Consider the following 22,877-nt stretch of genomic DNA (forward strand, 5'->3'; position numbering starts at 1 on the left):
CATAAAATCCCCCACCTTTCTTTGTTATAGGAACAAATACACTCATGTGCAATGAGTACCCCATTTAGTATATGACAACCTCACATAAAGGCCCCATGAAGTCGGGGAATAATTGGGTTTGGCACCCTTGTTCATAGGGAAGCTAATAGTCTAATACATGAGCAAGTATCATGTAAACACTTCTCACTATGCTAGTGACTCTAAATACCGTCTTGTAAACACTAAAAACTCCATTCAATCCGTCCCTTAACACATACTTAAAACTCATCGAAAATGCAACTATGTCTTCCTTCCTAAAGTCCCAAAGCACTTAAAAGAAAGCCCATGCAAACGGCCAGTCCAAAGGTCTTATTTCCTTTGATTTGGAGAACGTTGCTTCAGCTTCCTTCCCCTAAAAGTTACCCTCAGTCTTCTCATGACTAATTGTCTGTAAGACCAGTGTTTAAAAATGTGGCCAAGAAAAATCCTTGCCGACTCGGGAGAGTGCGGAATTCGGTGGCAATAAGCGAAACGTGTCCAAGGGAGTCGACTCGAGGGAGTCCACGATGACTGACGCGGGGGAGTTTTAAAACTATGGGTAAGACACTAAATCTAAACTATCTAGCTTAGGTCGGTACTTCCCATCTGTCGTGTACTCGTGTATAAAAAAATTATAAAAGAAACTCCTCATTGGTGATGTCATCAAGTTCTTTCGATTTGACACCATCAAGTTCTTTCGATTTGACACCATCCACCATCAAGCTATTGATTAAGTAAAACATTGCATTTGCAATATTTTACGTATATGATTGTATCTTATCACTCTTTTTTAACCACTTCATCCTTGAACGTTGTCTCCATTTGATTTCTTCTTAGGCTACCATTTATCCCATCTTTTGTTCCATCTTCTTTTGTCCTCATTAAAGAGGTGCAATCTCCTCTGAGAGGCAAAATGAAGTCTCAGTTGAGTAGGCAAAGAAAATCATTATCCTCATTATTTTTATGCAGGGAATTTTTGGCTCAAAATATTAATGGAAGTGAAAGCCTAATTATTGGAGAAACAGAGATGAATTTCTGATTCGCTAGATTGTTATGTATTTGGATGTGTCATTAAAATAGTCTTTGTGGAGAGGATTGGGTTCTTGTAGTAAAGATATTTTAATTCTATTTTTTATCTTTGAAAAGAAACTATCTTTTCTTCCCAGTGACAAGGAGGGTTTCCCAGTGACAAGGAGGGTATTGATTTGTACTTTGGTGCAGTTAGAAAAAGGTGCTTTTAAATTGATGCAGAACTTTAAGGAGGCATAGATTTTCACGTTTTGCACTTTAAACATTCTATTCCTAGTTTTTACATTTTTTGAGTGTTGTGACTAGTCAACAGCTTACATTTTTTTCTTTACAAAAGTAACCTATAGATATTGCAGGATTTTGTTAATTTTGGCCTCAAAAGTAACCCAAAGTTGTGATGAAAAATATGACAATTTTTTATTAATTTCAGTTAGTTCTAGTAGTTTCTGGAAAGTATCTAGTGTGGAAAGTTTTTGAGAAGAGAAACCATGTATATTGAGTTCTTTTTCTGATTTAGGCGTAATAAGTCTTTATGAAAGCCTTTTTAGGTCTGTTTAGTGGGATTCAAGGGCTAGGATAAAATTTTGGATCAATAGTAGAGATATTGTAGGATGTTTATGTTAGAGTTGAGTCCTATTTATCTCTCTCTCTTTTTTTTTTAATGCTGGGAATTGAGACATTTTACCCTCCAAATTTCTTCATGTCAAATTGGTTGATGCTAGTTCTAATCCTGGGTGTTTTTCTTGTGTGGACCCCATGGTGGACTGAGACAGAGTTAGAGACCAATTGTAGGGGAAGTTGCTGATCATCTCTGGTTTGATGGTTGGGATAGGTATATGTGCGGCAATGACTGTGGAGTAACTTCAGATTTTACAATGAGTTCAAGTTGAAGACCCCTACAAGATCTTTTTTGCATTTGGCAATGCAACCCATAGAAGCAAAGGAGAAATTCTATATGCCTTAATGTGCAACATGATGAAGCAGAGTGGAATGAAAAAGGGAAATCCTAGTTGGATGGCTCGACCTGCAATTTATATCTTAATGACGGGTCAGAATATGATGGAGGAGTCATGTTTGTTGCGTATTCGGATGAGGAAGGTCATTTCTCAGAGAATTCCAACAATCCCATCGATGGTGAATTTCATGTATTCAATGGAAAATATTGCTAATAAAGAAGACTTGGTTGATGTTAATTCAATTTTTTCCTGAAAAACATTGCATGCTTCATTTTGACCTTGTCTCCAAATTTCACTACATCATTTAGGTTTGGGATGCTTTGCTTACCACAAATTACCCAATTTGTGGTCGGCAAAAGGAAACTAAGATAGTGCATTATTGTTCTTGCAGCACAGTAACAAACAAAATTCAGTTATATCTGATCCTGCACAAATTTCATAGGAACCAAACAGCAATCCTCTCTGGATTCTAGGTCAAAGGTATTCTTGGTTCTTACATGAAAACCATGTGGTAATTTTGGTCTCTGCCCTATGGTTGAATCAATTCTGGCTGAACAGTGTTACACTGCTGACCCGATTTTATGCATTAATGAAAATGAAAGATTGTTGTGGTGTGGAACTTCTGGTGAATTTTATGTTTGCCTACTACCGAAACTTCATTCAATTTCAACAGCCTTAATGCTAGAATTTTTGTTTTGCATTTGTTTGACTACTGTTCATTTAAGGCTTGACTAATTTTTGTTTTGTATTTGTTTGTTAAGGATAATGCAACATTAGTTTTTGTTCAAATTCCTTTATCTTTTCTTTCTGCCAATATTGCTTTAGTTTTTAAGTATTTATCTTAATTATTTGTTACAATCATGTTGCTCTCTTCTATCATTTCATTTGTTCGTCATATAAAGCTGCAAAAAACTCTTATAAAATCAATAATTGAATGCATTTTTTTGTGTGTTCCAGGCGTTAGGTCCTGGATTTTCTCAGTTTGCAGAACCTGTATTTCAGAGGTGCATCAACCTCATCAGGACCCAACAATTGGCAAAGGTTTTTCTAGAAGTTTCATTGAGGGTTACTTCATTGCTCTGATTACAAGCTGCAGAAGAACACCAATACCTATGGACTTATATTTTGTTAGACATATTTATATCCCCACAGACCCTATTTTTTTTTTACTGTCTACTAATTACTTTACCAGTACCATAACTAGCTTTGTATGCATAACTTGCTAAACAAAGTTTACGTGGTATCACATATTTTTGGCAATCTTATTATCTAGGTGGCGTACATATTTTGCTTGATGAATAAGTTCTTCTGTAACATCACTTGATGACAATTTATAAGTTCAGTTTACCTTGAAAATTATTGCTTCTTTTCAGGTTGATCCTGTTGCGGCTGGTGTTCAATATGATAAAGAATTTATTGTTTGCTCTTTGGACCTGCTATCTGGGCTTGTGGAAGGTCTTGGCAGTGGGATAGAGAGTTTGGTATTCCCCTTTTCAGAGTTTTCTTAGTCATTGTTTAACATTATATGTGCTTGTTTAGGAGTTTTTGTAGCTTTTGCGACCATTTATACTCCTTCTAAATTGTCTAAATCTGATTTTATGGCCTTAGTTTTTGGTTACGTGCTCAATGCTCTAGATTAATTACATGAACAACCCGAAGAAATGGAAAAGAATCTCAATAACATAAAAGAATTTGTATGGGCTATTATGGAATGGGCTGTTACGAAATTGCTGATCAAGCATGCGTTCAGGACTTATTAGAACACTCAAAAACTCAGCCAAGCAGTGATATAAACAGTTAACATGTAGCTCTTTTTGAGGGGGGTTCCCGAAGCCCAATTTGATACAGTTGTTGCCAAGGTACTTCCCTCATACCAATTCATATGAGGAATTCATTAAGCGACTCTTGTCCCTTCCATTTGGTTGTTTCCCCAATCGGGTCCATACCACTGAACAAAAAATGGAGACTAGCATATGGTAGGTCAATGTTATTGGCGATGATCAAAGACTTCCTAAGACTTTGGGCATTGGAAATAACTACTTAAAAAATTTCTACTCAGATTCACTTATATTTAGGGGGCTGTGTTGATCAATGTATCTTTTGTATCATTGCCAAGGCTTGGTTGGTTTGTTTCAACACTGCTACACAGACAAGCAAAACGGCAAAAGGAAATGCAGTCATTGCCAAAGATGTTGGGGTATTGTTGTTTGTGTGTGTGTGTGGGGGGGGGGGGGGTCGTATGTCAAATTTTGCCAGCTATCCAATTTCCAAAGTCTGTTGCATTTAGGGAAATGATAGAAATGACACTTGTGTCATTTTCCCAAATAGCCCTCTTAATATTGTCACGTGTTTATTTTTTTAACCTGGAATTTATCTAGGAACCCAGGCTGACACCATAAGTTTTATTAATATGTACAAAGAGGGGGACATACCACCTTACCTCCAAATCTACAAAAACTAATTCAAAGAAACTCACCTGCTGGGATCACTTGGAATGCCCATGATGCATGATGATCGAAGGAAGGACTGAAACTTCACTTTGATACCAAATCTGATGCAAGATAGATTTATAGAAGGGACGTTACGGGTGAAAGGATAGGTACGATTAGCGTTTTAGGTCCTAAAATTTGTGATTAAATTTGGGAAATATTTCTAGGAGGTTTAGGATAGGTTTTGAGTGGTGTAGACATATGTCGGGAAGCTGTTGAAGGATGCTGGGAAGGTGGATACATATAATGGGAAGGTCTAAATTTAGTTTTGGGATAAAACAAAAAAGGCGTAGGGTATGGACGGATTTGAAATTTTTTATAACGGGTTTTTTAGGAGTTTTGTTTAGAAGATAAGTGAAAAATAATGCAAGAGAGGTTTTGGGTGAGATTAATTGAGGTTTGGGATTCCTGGGAAGGTTGTTTATGGGAAAAAATAATTTAAAAAAAATGTAAAAGAGATAGCTAGCAAGGTTAGAATCTGACCAACCAAAACCCAAGGCATCACACCAAGGGATTTCTAGGCATCACACCTTAGGAAAGATTAAGGTATCACACCCTTACAAGGAGTAGACATCACATCCAAAGTAGAGAAGAAGTTTTCAAAATCTTTGTTCAATCATCAATCATCATATCTTCAAGAAAAGCGCCATGACGCTTACATATACATAATAAAAGAAAGAGACCTAGAAAAATTCTAAAACCCTAAACAAAAAACTAACACTAGCGGACTAAAATACCTTCTAATGACTTAAAAAGTTGCTCCCCACTTAAAAATCCCGTAATACATGTGTGGTGGCTGTTTAAAACATTCATAACTCAAAATACTTAAGTGATTTTGATGGGATAAGATTATGGTATCCCCTACTTAAGGCACCTAAAAATTAAAATTTGTACCTTAGGATGGTCACCATCATACTCCCCCACTTGAAAAGATTCGACCCCGTTGAATATAATGATTTGCATGACAAATGGGAGTTCTGTAACTGAAATCTTCGCATGTGTTGAATGCGGTTGTCCTTTCCAACGAATTAGGTACTTCCAATGCACAAGTAACTTTGAACAATCATTTCGTTGATTTGAAATAATATAAATACAAGGTGCGCGTTTGATTTACGCTTGGTACCGTGACAACTTAGGCGGAAAGGAACTTGGGCCCTTAACTTGGTTGAGTCTATACACTTCTTTTCGTGTCTCGTCAACTCGTCAAGTAAGTAGTAAAAATTGGCAGGAGTTTAAACATTGTGATCAATGATTTTGTTGGTGTGATCTGAAGCTTTTGTTGACTATGTCGAATGACTCTACTCTTCCAGGCGTGTTGCATGACATGTGTTGCTCCCTTGATCTTCATATAATGTTCACGGACTAAGTTTTGTCGAAACCAACTTTGAAGAAGGTTGACACCTGCTTACTCAATCCCCATGCAACACTTATGACCTACGTATCATTGAAACCAGTTTTGTATCATGATAATGGCTTTGGTCTGATACTCTAGTTATGTTCTCTCCATAGGATGTATCAACAATGATTTTTCCGGCACGAACTCGTGACTCTGTGCAACCTGTAGAGTCTCCAAGGCTAGAAGAGGTGCTTGAAAATCTTGGTGAATGCATTCCATGTGATCCAGATGAGATAGCAACCTGTTCAAATTTGACATTTAGGCCTTCCAATAACTCAACTATTCGATTGGCATTGCATCTAGAATACATGTTTTCAAACTGAGCTCTGATACCAAATCTGTTGCAAAATAATTGCAGGTTGAATTCGCTCTGATACCAAATCTGATGCAGGAAATTTGAAGGAAGGATTGATACTTTGCTTTGATATTAAATTTGATACAGGATAGATCTATAGAAGGGGCATTCGTGGTGAAAAGAGTAAAATTGGGTTTTAGATCTTAAACTTTGTGATTAAATTGGGGAAATATTTGAGGTTTGGAGAGGTGCAGACATATGTCGGGAAGCTGTCAAAGGAGGCTGGGAAGGTGCAAAATCTGACGAGAATGTGTAAAATTAGTTTTGGGACAAAAAAAAGGGCGTGGGGTATGGATGGATTTGAATACTCGGGAAGGTGGTTTATGGGGGAAAAAAAGAAATATGAAAGAGATAGATAGCAAGGTTCGAATCTCACCTACCAAAGCCCAAGTCATCGCACCAAGGGGTTCCTAGGCATCATAACTTAGGAAAGATAAAGGCATCATACCTCGACAAAGAGTAGACATCACATCCACACTAGAGAATAAGTTTTCAAAATTTCAATTATCATTCATCATATCTTTAAGAAAAGTGTCACAAGGGTTACATATATAAAGGAAAGAAAGATAACTAGAAAATTCTAAAACCTTAAACAAAAAACTAACACTTTTGGACTAAAATACTCTCTAATGACTTACAAGCTTGCTCCCCACTTTAAAATCCCGTAATTCATGTGTGGGGCCTATTTAAAACATTCATAATTCAAACTACTAGTGATTTTGATGGGAAAAGACTATGGTACTATAAATTAAGGGACACCTAAAAATTAAAATTTGTACCTCAGGATGGTCCCCATCATCCTATGGATTCACATCTTGCAGCACCCCTAGCCAGCTTTGGATGATATCTCCATTGCTAAAACACCCTATTATTCTTTCACTCACATGCGAAATTAGCAAGATGATCTGCTACGTGGTTTCCTTCTACAAACTGATGCGACAAATTAGGCTTCAAGTGACGGAGAACGGGATTAAGTACTTGTCGGTAGTACTTTATAGACGGGGGGGGGGGGGGGGGGGTTCCTTGCAAGGTTTTAAATTTTCGGTTTCGGTACCTATTTCGGACCCCACCGAAATCCAAAATTTCGGGCCGAAATCTCGTAATAATTAAAAAAAGATTATTTAATTAATTTCGAAATTTCGGACCGAAATTCCGAAATTTTGTAACATTTTTTTTTTTTTAAATAAATAAATATCCTCAAAATTTCGGCCGAAATTCCAAAATTTGGGATTTCGCCAAATTTCGGTTTCGGTCCTTCGGCCGAAATTTCAAACCATGGTTCCTTGTTAGTGGAAATCATATAAAAAAGGATCTTACCATCAGTCTACCCAAATATTCGAGAAACCAAAAACTTTTATACGTTATAGTATCTAAGGCAATCCAGAATGCTTTCTTATTCCCTCTTGAATATTAGTCCCAACTCCATAGTAGTGGAAGAAAACAAAGGTTGTCTTAATTTCAAAATTTCTAATGATTTCACCACCCCTAGATAAACCTGGGTTGCCGTTGCCCCCCTTAGTATTTGACTAGTATGCCGGGCCCATGCTATGCGTGGGTCTAAAATGTTGGGCCCCACCCAAATCAAACATGAGATGTAAAGTGGCTCAAATGAGATCCAGCGCAAAGCTTATCAACTTGACGGTTTAGATCAATCAAGGATGGGATCCCAAATATACTCTCCTCCGTGTCTCCTCGCCCTCTCTCTTTTCTCTGTTGAGTGATATTTATCCTCTCCATAAAATTCTCACATTTTTTTTTTGGGGGGGTTCCTTCCTGCGTTTCTTTCCAATAAACAGGAAAGTGTTCCTTCCTGCATTTCTTTCCAATAAACAGGAAAATCTCTCTCTCTCTCTCTCTCAAACTTGATTTTGGAACGGAAAAACTTTTCCAAAAAATTCTTTCTGGGGAAAGAAGAATGACATCTGGGAAACTTACACGCTTAGTATATATTATAGATAGATGTAAGATATCCTATCTTTGGCTTGTCACAACGCACATGGATAACTGTAAGAGCTTCTAGTGGGATACGAATAATCTCCATGACGCTTAGAGCCATCTCCCAAGAGGAGCAATAAGAATATGGACAAAAAGAAATAGCAATTGCCTTCTCCCAATTAGTTACAACCTTAATTAGGATGCTGATCGCCTTAAAGGGCTCTCCAAACGCCTATTGCATCTCTCGCCTTGCGAAGGAAAGGATGTTAGGAAGCTCCCTGACATGGGCATATCTTCCTAGCAACCCTCATAAATTCATTAGTGGAAGAACTTTATTATCTTAAATTTAGGAAAGCATCCTATATGCCTATGGAGAGGGGTGGCTAACAGTCTAACATAGAATTCTTCGACATCCGTATATTAAAAAAAAAAAATTTATGATCAATATATTTTTGGAATGTTCCCATCAGTCTTTGATTTCTCTGTCCTGTAGAAACAATATATTTTCTTGCCACTATAGATTCTGATTCTACTCGAAAATAGAAGCTTAAATTGAAATTTCTTAAAAGTATACAATGTGAAACCATGAAGGAGGTGCATGCATGACAAGCATCAATGATAAGCAATCCCTCTGGGAAAATGCTCTTGATTGCTCAACGAAAGGCTTAATCTCTCGATTGGTTTTTTTTTTCCTGCCCTAACTGCAATTTCTTCCTCTCATATGAATAAGCTGGATATTCTTCTGGTATGTTCGAGCCTACCGGTGGCAACTGGATAAATGTCTACATCTTATATTTTATATGTGTGACTTTCCATAGATCTTGAAAGTTGAAAGTAAATGTGTTTTTACTTTCTAATGGGTATTCTTCTAGTATGTTCCATTTGCCTTCTCCACTATCTTTCATATAGAATGCAATCAGATAGATGTCTCAAGACTCTCGAGTCACACCTGGCCATATAGTAGGGTTAAAGTGATTTTTAGTCGCTTCCACATGTGTGCAGGCAAAGACAGTCTTGTTTTTTAATGAATATTCCTGTGTAGGTTGCACAAAGCAATTTGAGGGACTTGCTTTTACAATGTTGTGTGGATGATGCTGTTGATGTGCGACAAAGTGCCCTTGCACTTCTTGGCGATCTTGCACGAGTGAGTTGAAAACATTGCAGACTCAAAACTAAAAATAAGGGAAATGATATCAGCACAACCATATGCTGGTATTTTCACAAACCATCTTGTCTTCTAGTATTTAAAGAGCCGTCAAAAGGTTGTTACATTTCCCAAAAAGCTCTCACGAGCCAGTTAAAGAAGAAAAGACAGCTGGGTTTGTGCAAGTATCAAAATATGGTTATGCTGATAACGTTTCGCTAAAAATAATTTTGTGCTTTTGTTGCTGTGTTCTGTCTCTTCCTGTTTGAGATATATCTTGTGATGATTTACATCCAGGTCTGTCCTGTGCATCTTCATCCTCGTTTATCTGAATTTCTTGGTGTTGCCGCCAAACAGCTGGTAAGCTAAGTTCATTTTTCTAATATAAGGAAAAACATAATGTATGGTACTCTTGACTCCTTGCATATATTGTCCTCTGCAGAATACTCCTGACGTAAAGGAAAGTGTTTCAGTGGCAAATAATGCTTGTTGGGCGATTGGAGAATTAGCGGTTAAGGTTAGTTCATCATTCAATACCATTTGTCAAAGTAAACTGGCATCCATGATTTTGGTGCCTAATTCCATAATAACTATCACGGTTCAGACATATGTCAATCTCCCTGAGTTAAGTATCACAGTTTTTGATAGTTAGTACTTAGTACCATATTTGCAGTTATAGGTTTGTGTATTTTACTCTTTTAGATGCTATTTTAAATTTATTATTCATTCTATCTTTCGAGTAAATTTGCTCGAGTTTTATGATACTTTATTTATATTTTGTGTCTTTACTCATGGTATGAGATATATGTATCCGTATGCCTCCTACAATTTTGGGAAAGGCCTAGCCGTATCCTTGTTTCCTTGTCCGTGTTTGTATCCGTATCTGTATCTAGGTACCATTGTTTATGTGTAGGATACCATTTATGTTCAATTATTTGATGCTTTCATTCATATGCTTGTTCTTTTCTTAAACGAAATCTCCATTCCATACCATTAGTTCTTTCAACAGGACATTTCTCTCTTCTATTTACCAATTACCTTCACTTACTCCTATAATCATCAAAATTGTAAAAATTGCAACTTGACAGACTTCCAATATATTTTGGCATGAGGACAGTTATGAAGTTAAATTCTTTTAACCTTTTTCCCTGTTTTGTGTTTTCCTGTAAGTTGAATCACAGTCAATCTCTTGTAGGGTTTAGGTCTTTACACCAAAAGGCCCTAATTTATCAAACTTTGTGCCATTATAGTTTGAGCTTATAGTTCCTGAGCATGATATCTGTTTTGCTTCATATTTTTTTTTCTATTCTGTAAATACTTTCAGTTTATATGTATTTATCCTTATTTCACCAATGCACAGTTATATACTAATCATTTTTTTACAGACTTGGGTTCAGCTACATGCTGTGATCATCCATTTTGAGATTGAACCGTTTGTGCAGTTAATATTTCCAGTGTACCTGATATCATGAAAATTGAGTTTGTGACCGTAGTTTTTATTGTCTAAATTTCAGGTTCATCAAGAAGTTTCTCCCATTGTGTTAACTGTCATCTCATGCCTTGTCCCAATCCTTCGAAATGCAGAGGTGATTTGCCTCTTCATTTGTTGCAATCAGCAATCAATTCATATTTGCTTATTTTTTATTTGCCTCTGCATTATCTTGTTTGTGTTTCCTGATGCTGTACAGGGCCTTAACAAGTCACTGCTAGAAAATAGTGCCATCACTCTTGGAAGACTTGCGTGGGTCTGCCCAGAGCTTGTTTCGCCACATATGGAACATTTCATGCAATCATGGTGTACTGCTTTATGCATGTAAGATAAGTATATGCATCCTATTGAAGATGAATGGCTTTGACTTTTTTATGTTAGCCAAGGATGGGATGATTAGCGAGGCTAGTGTTATATGATTTTCTCCCTCCTTGAGATTGATTTGGTCCTAGCTCCTGTCTTTGAAGGACACTCTTCAAAAAAATTGAGCCTTCATGTCAATCCAATGAATAACAAGTGGTTTTTCTATTATGCATCGTTATTGCTTCAGTGTTAGCCACCACTCTATGTCACGCTAGACCAAAGTTATCCTGGTAATTTAAATCATTTGGTCGTCACCTAAATTATGATGCCATAAATGTGTCTTGCTTCTACTCAGTCAAGACATTCATTTCTTTACTCCATAAAATCCTGGTATGTCTTATGCTCATAGTGTTTTGATATCCATAGGTTCGGATCTTCTTGTCATAATTTGCTATTCCGATAAATCATTCGAACCTGGGCTATGATACCGGGTTGAAATTGGAAGAATATTTTTAGGCTACTGATACTGGAAAAGAATAGTTTTTCCTTTTTAATTAGCTTATGAGAGCTTTTTTTTATAATTGTGACAACCTTTGAAAATTGGTTGCTTAGTAAAAGACAAGGTCAGTTAGTGCAATTATCAAAACATGGTGGGGCAAATATTAGCAGACTATTTTAATCAATTTTATAAATTAATGATTATAAAATAATCAGGTTAGAATGGGAACTTGAGTGTTTTGCTACTATGGTTCTACATTTAACTGAAGTCGTAAAGTTCACTTTGCAAATAATCAAATTCACAAATTTTTTTGTAATATCCAATTAGGATTTGGGGGGAATGGTCAAGCATAAGATTCTTGTTTCCCACTAGATATGATTTGATTTGATTTGATTTATAGTATTCATGTCATAAATTCTTAGATTATAAAACACTGATCATGTCCTCAGTGTCTCACATTCGATTATTGCTTTCTTGATTTTTGTAGGCTTCTCTATCTTTAGTGAGAGGAAATACAAGTCTTGGTAGGACTCACAAACATTACTTGTTGTCGGTCCAGTATTGGTGTCATTTCACGCATCCCTTCTGTGGTTGAGTATCATTTATGGTCTTCTATACAGCAAGAGTTGGACCAGAGAAGGTGCATGTGTTGGTACTTAAAAATCTTTTGTTGTAGGGAACATTGATAAACCTTCGTCCCAGTGAAAAATGAGTTTATTCTTACTCTATATTCCATCTAGTGATCCTGAAGTAATTAGCGAATTCTAATTGGAAAGTTTGATGGACCTTCTAGACAATTTCGAGCAATTGTCTAGCATCTATACCTTAGTTTGATGGACCCTCTGACGACTGAACTTGGCTTTTGGTCGTCTGAACCTGTCTTGGAAGAGGCATTGTATCCAAAGTTTCATTTTTTTTCCTTCTTTTAAATTTCATTTGTTTCTTATTGTTGAAGTTTTAAGCTGGATTTCAGTGAGAAATTATATTAAATTGTCCATGGTGAAGAATCTATCCACTAAATTGGTACTCCTTGTTCCCATATTAGATAAAGGGGCATGACCTTTAGGGGGACTGCTACTCACTATAATTTTTAGAGAGTTGGTAACTAAACAGATCATCAGTGAAAAACTTGGGCAATCTCTTTTGAAGCTCTTGAGCAGCTGAACATTTATGCTACATATTCTGCTGTGTCAACTAATAAATATAAATTATCAATTGGATTTTTTTTGCTTTATGAGCATAGGCTTATTTCGTGAGAAGTTTCTGACTAGTGATTGCATGTGCAGGATACGCGATGATATTGAGAAAGAGGATGCATTTCGGGGTCTTTGTGCAATGGTATGTATACTATGTAACTTGGACACTGCCACAAGGGTCAGTGTCAGACAAGGCCCCCCAAAGTCTGACATGCTGACATGTCTGTGGAGTAAATATGATATTTAAACTTTAAAGCAATATTTATTGGGTGATGATATTTTCACCCCCCCTCGGGTCGTGTCGGGTTGAACCTTGCTGGGTTGGAACTCGGGTCAGGTCGGGTTCGGGTTGACCAAATGGTTGCTTGGGTCGGGTTCGGGTTGGCCTCAACCCGACCGAGTTGCACCCCTACTTTGTATGCCACCAAAATTAGTTCTTATTTGCAAATAAGATTACTATAATTAAATCTTATTCGCGAGTGGGACATTGATGCCTATTTTGGATGTAATTAACTATATCATTTCTAGGACTCTTATGAAGGTTATTTACAAATAATCTTACTTAACTTCAAAATCATTTGCATATAAGATTATATACAAATGACTTTTAGAGGTACCCAAAGAGGCCCCATGTTTTTGTTACTTAGCCATCTTCTCAAGTGGTCCGGCATCCTGTCCGGCACTAGTCTGATAGTGAAAACTTTCTTGGAAATGAAGTCTACTTGTTGCATTATAAGCACATGCTTTAAGCTTCATTTCACCTAGATTGGTAATTTAAATTCTTACAAGATATCCACAACTTTTGCAGGTGAGAACAAACCCGTCAGGTGCACTGAGCTCACTTGTTTACCTCTGCAAAGCAATAGCCAGTTGGCATGTAAGAATTCCATTTCTTCATGCTCAAAACAGTTATAACTGAAAATGGACAGTTATCTTTTTTGCTTTTTGTTTTTTGGGCTGGACCACTGAATTTATGCTGATTTATTAGGAAATAAGGAGTGAGGACCTGCACTATGATGTTTGCGAAGTGTTGAATGGATATAAACAGGTGCAACTATGTTCCCTCTACATCGTCTTTGTCCATGCTTGTGCTATTATGTAAATTTTCTGATAAATGTTAAGAAACTACAATCAAGACTATAAAAGATGACAACGTTGTGGCTGAAACAGATGCTAAGGAATGGAGCGTGGGAACAATGCATGTCTGCTTTGGAGCCAACTGTGAAAGACAAGTTATCAAAGTATCAAGTGTAATCACATCCAATCAAAACAATATCTTCATGTTGTTGTTGGTGCTCAACTCCATTCTAAGTGATTCTTTGGAGCTGTATATTTGTGTCGTGAGTGTTCCCATTTGTCCATCTTGTGGCAAAGGTAGGCAGAGCCATGGTTACTTTGAGCAAAGGCAACAGTCTCAAGCAAGCACTATAGTTGTTCGCTGAGGTTATTGTGAGGCCCGAATGTCTCGCCTTGTTTAGTATTGGTTGATTTATGCTGCCAAAACAACTGAGTTGGAGTGGAGACAGGTATGGGTCAGGGGTGCAGTTTTTTTAGCACAATCAAGCGACACTCTGGATTGAGACTGCGTGACCCCATGGTTATTTGTTTCCTATTCGTAAGAATCATCTTTCTCCTTCTTCATCTGTTTCTTTCTTTGTTTTCTCATTTATAGTGTCAGTGGACTGGTTTTTTGGTCTCTATTTCCACTGAATTTTGTTTTGGGGTTGGGGTGCCATTCTTTTTCTACTGCCATTCTGAGGATGGAGCTATTTTGTTCATGTTGCGAGTCTCTTGAATTTGAGGTGGTGTAGCCATGGATGCTCAAGCAAGCATATAAAAAGTATTTAATTATGTACGAGTTCTTGGATTTTTTTTTTTAATCTCTCATCTATTACAATATTTTCTTTTTGTATCCTGGGGCAGATGAATCTATTCTAGTTCTTACTCACAGTTTGTGGTTTTGAGAGCAGTACTAGTCTTTAACATGTATTCAAGTAATGGATATACCGTTTAGCATATGGCTACATTGATGCACTATGTACATTGATAGGCCCCCCGATTGGTGGATTATCTCACCTTCTCTCTCTCTCTCTCTCTCTCTCTCTCTCTAAAGAGATATTCTAAAGTTAGCTCCATAGAATTTCTCGTTTCTCGGCTTGAGAAGATACAAGTAATATGAAATCTTAAATTCAAAGGATTAGTGTTGAGATCATTGTTAGTCCATTATTTTTCAAAATGTACCGTAGGGATTACACAATAGGATGATCCAAACCGTCCATTTGATGACCCATAATGTAAATAGGTTGTGCCCCAACAATCATTCCCATAGGATGATCCCAACCCTCCGATCTATAGAGGTTAAACATAATGTGCAATTCCTCTATAGATTGAAGGGCTAAGATCATCCTATGGAAATGGTTTTTTTGTACTCACACCACCCCACAGTGGCTTCATAGGAAACATGTGAATAAAAAAATGGTTGGGATCATTGCACAAGTGGCATCCACCTGTATAACAATTCAATATAATATATTATCCACCCCCCTCTTTTTCAACTTATCCTGCTACTCTCTTTATTCACTTTCTCAGTGGATGTTTTACATTTCTCAAATCCCCAAAAACCTCTCACAACAGCCACTAATGGAAAGGCTACTGATATTTCCACTACCATGTTTTGATAATTGCAATAACTCACACTGTCTTTTACCATTTAACTCAGCTGACAAAGTTTATCACAGTTCCCCAAAAAACTCCCACAGCTTTGATAAAAATGGAAAATAGACGTTGGTGGTGTCAAGTCAACATCGTGATGATTTGTAGAGGATTCGGGCTGTGGATATGCTCACCTATAAACAGCCAGTGATGGAAACGCTCCCGATATTCGCACTACCCTGTTTTGATAATTGCACTAACTCACCTTGTCTTATAACAATTCCCCCAAAAACTCTCAGAAGCTGATTAAAATGGAAAAGACATTGGTAGTGCCAATATCATTTGTCATATTTCAAATAAAGAAAGGAAGGGGTGCAATTATCAAAAAAGGCAATACAGAAATAATAGCCATTTAGGAGTGTTAATAGCAAATAATTCCATGAGTTGTAGAGGATTCTAGGCCATAGAGCTGTGGATATACTCGAACAAACGTTCTAAAAGGACGACATAGTTTTTTAAAGAGAAAGACAGGGACAGGTCTGAGATCGAAAGAAATCGAGTCTCCTCTCATCTCTTCATTCATACATATAAAACCCTTGACATTTTTTAATTTTTAGGGCAAAAATCACACGTTGATGCTCATACTAAGCATGGAAGCTGATGTTTTGATCCATAGAATCCACCTTGGTACCTCTTATCTATTCCATTTCCAATATCCTTCTTTCAACTAATAAGTTTCAGGTATTCTAGGGTTTTTTATTTGATTTAGTTTAGGGTTAATTTGTAATTGCCTCTTTGTTTTTTATTGATGTCTGTTTGATTTGATTTAGTTTAAGATTAATCTGTAATTGGCTTTTTCTTGCTGTTTTAGGAATCTCATGATCTGAACATAAGTGGGTTTCTTTTATTTTGATTTAGGGTTAAGGAATAGAGATATAGAGAAGGGATTTTTGATTGCTTAGGGTTTTCACTTTGTAACCTAATGGAGTTATGGGATAATTATCGGATCACTGCGTATCTTTTCATTCTACTTTGTTTTCTGGCTGGGCGGGTGACTGCAACTGTTGTTTTGATTGGGAACAATATATCGTTATCGTTCGATGACATCGAGGCTAACTTTGGTAAGCTTTGTTTCACTTAATTCTATGTGTTTTTTGTATTCAATTTTCTTATCAGATGCGAAATTTCGTTGGTAGATATTACTTACATGCCTATAGGAATGTAGTTTTATGTGCTACTGTTTAAGAACATTTGCTGTTACTCAATTTGTTTGCATAAGAGTGCGTATGCGTGTGATGATGATGTTAATATATTTCTTTTGGGTTTTTTTTTTTTAAGCTCCGGGGATCAAAGAGTCTGGAGAATGTGGGAAGTTATATTTGGCCGAGCCTATTGACGCTTGCACCCCGTTAACTAATAAAGTCGTTCCAAGTGAAGGTGAAAGTTCTCCATTTGTGTTGATTATTAGAGGGGGGTGCACTTTTGACGATAAAGTTAGAAGAGCGCAAAGTGCAGGGTTCAAAGCGGCTATTGTTTTTGACAATGAAGATACTGGTGTTCTGGTTGCAAGTAATTTTTGTTAACTTTGTAATCTCAATTGTTGTGGTGTTCTGGTTGCAAGTAATTTTTGTTAACTTTGTAATCTCAATTGTTGCTTTATCATGCTTGAACGTTCCTTTTCATATGTTTAACTACTAAGGTATCATGTACGGACTGAATGGATTTTTCCTGTCCACCTGTTTAGCATGCATTTTGATAAATAGTATGACGACACAAATACTTTATTTACAATTATGTTTTTGCATCTGGTTTTCTTTAGCTGTGGGTATATCTCTAGTCATGTTTCCTGGTACCTTAATATAAGAAATTACTTATCTTACTTCCATTCATAAGTATGGATTTATGTGTATGTCCTATGCAGTGCCAAAATAATTAATTGCAGGTGGCTTTTTCTCTTGTGAATTCAGTTCTTGGTTGTTCTTTTGTGAATTTAGTGCTCCATGTTTCTCCATTTTCCACTATTTAGAAATAAGAGTATATAGATTCGATTTTTACATAGACAGATTGTTGTTGTCCTTTGTGTGTAGTATTTAGTAATCAATCAGTGCTACAGTGAAAAGATAGCTGAACCACGGGTCCACAGCACACAGAGTTCATCAAACCGAATTCCTACTAATATTGGTGTATTCAGTTTTCCTTATTATAAGCTTTAGCACTATACATGGAGTTTATTACACAGTAAGGCCAGTTATCGCAACAGAAATTTTAATGGCATCAAGTAGTATAAGTTATGTGTATTTGAAGGATCATCATTCATCTGTATGTCAACGTAAATCCGTACAATAGAATGCCACATACCAATCCTAGAGGAAACAATCTCTGCCACCTTGTTATCTATGACACTGCAGATTTGCAGAAAATGTAGTCATGGTCATCGTAAAAGCATGCACATAAGCATTGGAAGACTCAAATTTCATGCCACCGTGGCATTAATTACCAGCTGCAGCCCCCTATAGCAATGCCATAATTCCAGTTTTATTAGGAAATGAAACACACATTAGTGTACATCTGGAATAGTGTTTCTCAAATATTGATATTCGATTTTCTACAGCCAACCCAAGTTTCATGATTGATTATTTCTGAATGATAATCAAGCACTTTATTAAAAGGAAAATGGCCACAAATGGAAAATGCCTCTCTAATCTCTTCGTCCCGTTCGAGGAGGCGATACGCTCTTTCATCGTATCTGAAAATATCCAAGGTATCCTTTTTCCATCTTTCACCCATCGGATAACATTGAGTCACCCCCAATAATCAAGGAATCAAGGAACTCATGCCCAGTGAGATTCTCTTTCTCAGAGAAAGAACTTCCACCTTATTGGATTCGGTCACACCAATGTCCTTTAAGGATCCCACCAATCCCTGTATGATTTGGGTTACCTAAGCTGGATCCATCAAAGTTAAAGCCTAAGGGTCCCAGTAGGCGGCGGAGCCCAACCAAGGGGCAGGCTGATCTCGTGATGAATGACTATTCGTAACTGCTTCTCATGCGGATCGAAGATTGGTATGGAAAAGCTGTTCTACTTCCTTTCATCCATGACCCATCACACCAAAGAAGAGAAATTGACTTGGCGAATACAATACTCTAGTCTAAAGGGTACCTTTGAAAATCCTTCTATTTTCTCCTTCCACACCAGCCATAATGTCACAGCTAAGGGAAGGTTCCAAAGAATCTTATCCCTAGAAGCCATAGGGTGTAGGGTCACGTCTCAAATAAGGCAATAATCTGCTGAGGACATGCCCAACTGGCCTTAATTAAATATGACCGAGACAAACCAACAAATCTCCCTCGTGAAGGAACGATGGATAAATAATTGATCCACGATCTCCCCGGCATGCCCACACATACAACACCGGTTGATGAACCGGTGACATGTAGATGATCAACCGTAAGGATCTCATCGAGGCGACTTGTCCAATAAAAGCAATCACCTAAGGATGAGCCAAAACCCTTTAGACTCTCCTAGTAGGCACACAAACCCCAAGGGTACCAACCAACTAATGAGGAAAGGAACTAACCAAGGAACCATTGTGAGCACCCCTTCCAGATGATCACGAGCAAACTGTCGAATGTGCATTGACTCTGGTCTGTCCCAAAAAGCTATTGCAAAATCCAATTTTCGATCAAAGACGTGTCAGTAGAATCTAATGATCCAAACCAAATTTCCGTCCTCCCATTTAAGTGACTCTCCCATGCTTGACAAGTCTGATAGTTGATGGTTTTCCCCTCCTTGTACAAATAAAACCTATGAGGTTCTGTGTGCTTTCGTGCCTAGGAGTTTGCTATTGAAATATTCCTCTCTCCGTGTCAAATCAAGGAGGATGAGTGACTTGTATGACTGTGCTTCCTTGAATGAGGAAAATAAGTGCTGCTGCCTCATCCGTGGAGTTTTTATGCAATTCGTATATGCTATAGACTGTGTTGCTCATTAGCATGATAGTTGATGGTTTTCGTGTCCTATCTGCTGTTCTCATGACCCGTTTCGTCTCATGCTAGTGTTCACGTGGCTTATATGACCACTTGCTGCCTAATTTATGAAGATCCTAACTGAAATTAAGGTGTTGTGCCCATATATTTTTTTTGCTGCCCTATTTTTTGTCAGTTGTTTCAGTCCCATCATACGAAGGTTCTGCTAACTTGTGTTAGGGCTGTTGTGTGACTGTTAGTGTGCATTGCTGCAAGAGTGTATTTCTTGATATTGGTTTGTCACTTTATTTCTTGATATCGGATATCTGCTGTGTGAACTGTTTTAAGAGTGTGTACTTTTTTATGATGATTGGTAGACTAATCTACTCGACCATTACCAGACTGGATGTCACATTTGCAGTTAGTGTGGTAGACCAGCTTACGCACATTCGTGTTCCAGATTGGAAAGTTATGATTCGTATGTTGATATTCCTCAAAAAGTGCTCTTGGTCTTAGGATATTGCTTAAATCAAATGGGCACATTCACATTGAGGGGTACACTGATGCTAATTGGGTGGGCTTTCCTTTAAATAAGAGATCCTCCACTTTGTTTTGAAAACCTACGAACTTCCACTCCAAATCTTCTTTTCATTTCTCTCGTTTCCTCTCTACTGTTCCTCTTTCTTCTATAGTTTACAAATTGTAATGAATTATTTAGTGTTTATTTATAGTATTCTATTCTCTTATCATTCTAGGAACCACATTCCTACTAATTATTTGTGCTGTTATTGATTATTGTAGTGTTGCATGATATTGTACCCATAAAAACTCTACTTTTTTGCTATGATAATTATATTATAGAATATTTGACTATCTTCTCTTCCTTTTTTTTTGAATGGCATCTCTTCTCTTCCCTTCCTCATCTCTTCAGAAGAATGCCTATTTGGACTCATGATTTTTTGTTGGTAGAATAAAGTTTGAGGCATTAGTGTTCAAACCATAGTTGCCAAGATGGGAAACGAATTCGGGAAACGCATGGAAAAAATAGAGGGGAAACGAGAAACAGGAGAACGATAAAAAATCATATGAGAAACGTGTTTTTTTTAAACAATTCTCGTAAGTTTTGCACATATTTCCCACACGTTTCACATATGTTTTCTACAGGTTTTCCATACGTTTCTCATGTGTTTCACATAAGTTACTTATATGTTTCCCATGTGTTTCGGAAACATTTCCCCAATTTTTTATCACGTTTCAGAAACGTTTTCAAAACCCATTTTAGGGGAAATGAGTTTCCGACCTTTCCAAAATGTGTTTTAGGAGTTTCCGGCTACTATGGTTCAAACCTTGAAACTTGATTGTGAGTATGACAGTAATCAAAAAACAAAAGAAGAAAAACATCCAAGAGGAATGTCATTTATGCAAGTTTTTACATTTGGTCTCATATCTCATATGTATTGACGTGCATGTGCTGTGATGCACATGTTCTTGGACACATACCTCCTTGTCAATGTCAACACATAGTGCAGCATTTTTTGAAATATTTCGTTTATTACTTCTACAATTGCCTTAGCTTTCTTATTTTCAAAACTATGGCCAGTCTATAATAATGTTAAAAATGCAGTGGCAGGAAATCCAGCGGGTATTAAAATTCCTGCGGTGTTTGTTTCCAAAGCCTCGGGCAAGGTACTGAAAAGATATAGTGGATCAACTGATATGGAGCTGTGGATTATCTCAACCTTTGAGAATTCAGCCTGGTCAATCATGGCCATCTCTTTTATATCTCTACTCGCAATGTCTGCCGTGCTTGCTACATGCTTCTTTGTACGCAGACACCGTATAAGACGAGAGCGGCCTCGAGCTCCTCATGTTCGAGAGTTCCATGGAATGAGTAGTCGATTAGTGAAAGCAATGCCTAGTCTGATATTCACATCAGTTTTAGAAGATAATTCTACTTCAAGAACATGTTCTATATGCCTTGAAGACTACAATGTGGGGGAGAAGCTTAGAGTACTACCATGTCGTCACAGTAAGTTCTTTGGCCCTATGCAAAATTTTTGGGCAAAAGAGTTGTACTTTCAGAGTTAATCAAAGGGCTTTTGGGTCAAAAGAAAAGTTCAGTGAATAATATACGTGAAAAAAGTATTGTTTATGGACTTTTTTTCCGAATGATTGTTTGTGGACTTGTTAGAAATATTTTTAAAAAGTTACTTTTTGGCTAAAATTTGACTAAGCAAGTGCATATTTTTCCATTTAAAGATCATTTGTCGGAGTCTAAAACACAAATAGCATGGGTGTGAATTCTAAGTTTCTAACACGAACCGTGTACTTAATTTTTGAAATTTCATAATTTTTATGGGCAGCGATGAGCAGTGATAAATAAAAAAGTATACCATGTAAAAAACAAGAAATTTCATGATTTAAAAAAAAAAATGGAAATTTCATGTTTTTTTATGTGTCATTTTGTGGAAATTATAGCCCACTGCTGCAGTAACCTCTCTGGTCGTCATCTTTTATTGCCCTTTCTTTAATGTTACTTGTTTGGGTTTTTTTTTTTGACAGAATTCCATTCGATTTGTGTGGATGCTTGGCTTACAACTTGGAGGACGTTTTGCCCTGTTTGCAAGCGCGATGCAAGGACTAGCACTGGCATTCCTCCAGCCTCAGAGTCCACACCGTTACTTTCCTCGGGTCCTGCCTCCCCTTCTTCCTCTGTCGGATTATCATCTGCACGTTCTTCATTAGCAACATCTTCGGCAATACATATAGCCCCATCACCATATCAGTCCCCATCAACATCTCGCCCCCACTCTCTTTCTACTATGCATTCTCTTCGATCCTATACCAACTCACCTCCTATAAGTGTAAGCAGAAGCTCCGTAGATCTTAGACAAGCATCATCTCAGAGATCCCAACCCTCTCAATTCATTTCTCCTCACTCCTTTGGCCTCCCTCCTTTATATTCATCTCATAATTCGAGGTACGCATTAGCTTATGTTCCAAGCTCAAGTATCGGGTCGCCAAGTTATGTTGGGTCGTCCAGCCGGCAGACGTTCCTGCGGCATTGCAGTGAATCAGCATCAAGCATGTCCCCTTTCGCTTCTGCACAGTCTTTACCAGGATGTTGATGCAAATTTGATGCTCTCCTAAAGTGGGCTTTCTTTTAATGGGTGGTAAGTGGATGGCCTGAATCTCAAACATAGATGAGAATGACACCCACATCGTGCATTCCTTCTGGTAAGAATTGCATCCAATGCACATCAAAAGCTGGGAAGTGGGTATCCTTTTGTAATATAGTGACCCTCTTTGTTTCAGCGTTGCTGCATTTTCTTGGTGTTTTGGCTCTGTTCAGCTAAACTCTATGTTTTTTCTTCTCATCTCATAGTGAATAATTTTCAGTACGAATATAATGCCCGGCCATGAACCCTGACATTTATTGTGATTGACTT

The 22,877-nt window shown here is 37.4% G+C and overlaps 2 protein-coding genes across 3 annotated transcripts in view; both read left to right on the forward strand.

Annotated features, from left to right (window-relative positions):
* The window catches only part of LOC143881951 (transportin-1-like), a 45,370-nt gene extending 30,649 nt beyond the window's left edge, over positions 1-14,721 (forward strand). The window contains exons 19-29 of the mRNA XM_077385305.1: positions 2,961-3,044; positions 3,377-3,484; positions 9,221-9,322; positions 9,620-9,682; positions 9,765-9,839; positions 10,837-10,908; positions 11,011-11,135; positions 12,900-12,951; positions 13,618-13,686; positions 13,798-13,857; positions 13,980-14,721. Coding sequence (XP_077241420.1) covers positions 2,961-3,044; positions 3,377-3,484; positions 9,221-9,322; positions 9,620-9,682; positions 9,765-9,839; positions 10,837-10,908; positions 11,011-11,135; positions 12,900-12,951; positions 13,618-13,686; positions 13,798-13,857; positions 13,980-14,063 — 894 coding nt within the window. The 3' untranslated portion in view covers positions 14,064-14,721. The remainder of the gene's footprint in view (positions 1-2,960; positions 3,045-3,376; positions 3,485-9,220; positions 9,323-9,619; positions 9,683-9,764; positions 9,840-10,836; positions 10,909-11,010; positions 11,136-12,899; positions 12,952-13,617; positions 13,687-13,797; positions 13,858-13,979) is intronic.
* Positions 14,722-15,929: 1,208 nt separating this feature from the next.
* On the forward strand, positions 15,930-22,858 carry LOC143881952 (receptor homology region, transmembrane domain- and RING domain-containing protein 2-like). Of its 2 annotated transcripts, none has more exons than XM_077385307.1 (5): positions 15,930-16,202; positions 16,333-16,582; positions 16,800-17,030; positions 21,053-21,457; positions 21,991-22,858. In XM_077385307.1, the coding sequence occupies exons 2-5, from the start codon at positions 16,444-16,446 to the stop codon at positions 22,554-22,556; spliced, it is 1,341 nt and encodes a 446-aa protein (XP_077241422.1). In that variant the 5' UTR covers positions 15,930-16,202; positions 16,333-16,443; the 3' UTR covers positions 22,557-22,858. The 2 variants fall into 2 exon arrangements, with proteins under 2 accessions (XP_077241422.1, XP_077241421.1); XM_077385306.1 differs by having other exon boundaries at positions 15,931-16,202; positions 16,380-16,582.
* The last annotated feature ends 19 nt before the right edge of the window (positions 22,859-22,877 follow it).

This window comes from Tasmannia lanceolata, unplaced genomic scaffold, assembly GCF_043159265.1.
Source record: "Tasmannia lanceolata isolate RefF3 unplaced genomic scaffold, GAP_Taslan_0.1 ptg000007l, whole genome shotgun sequence".
NCBI lineage: Eukaryota > Viridiplantae > Streptophyta > Magnoliopsida > Canellales > Winteraceae > Tasmannia > Tasmannia lanceolata.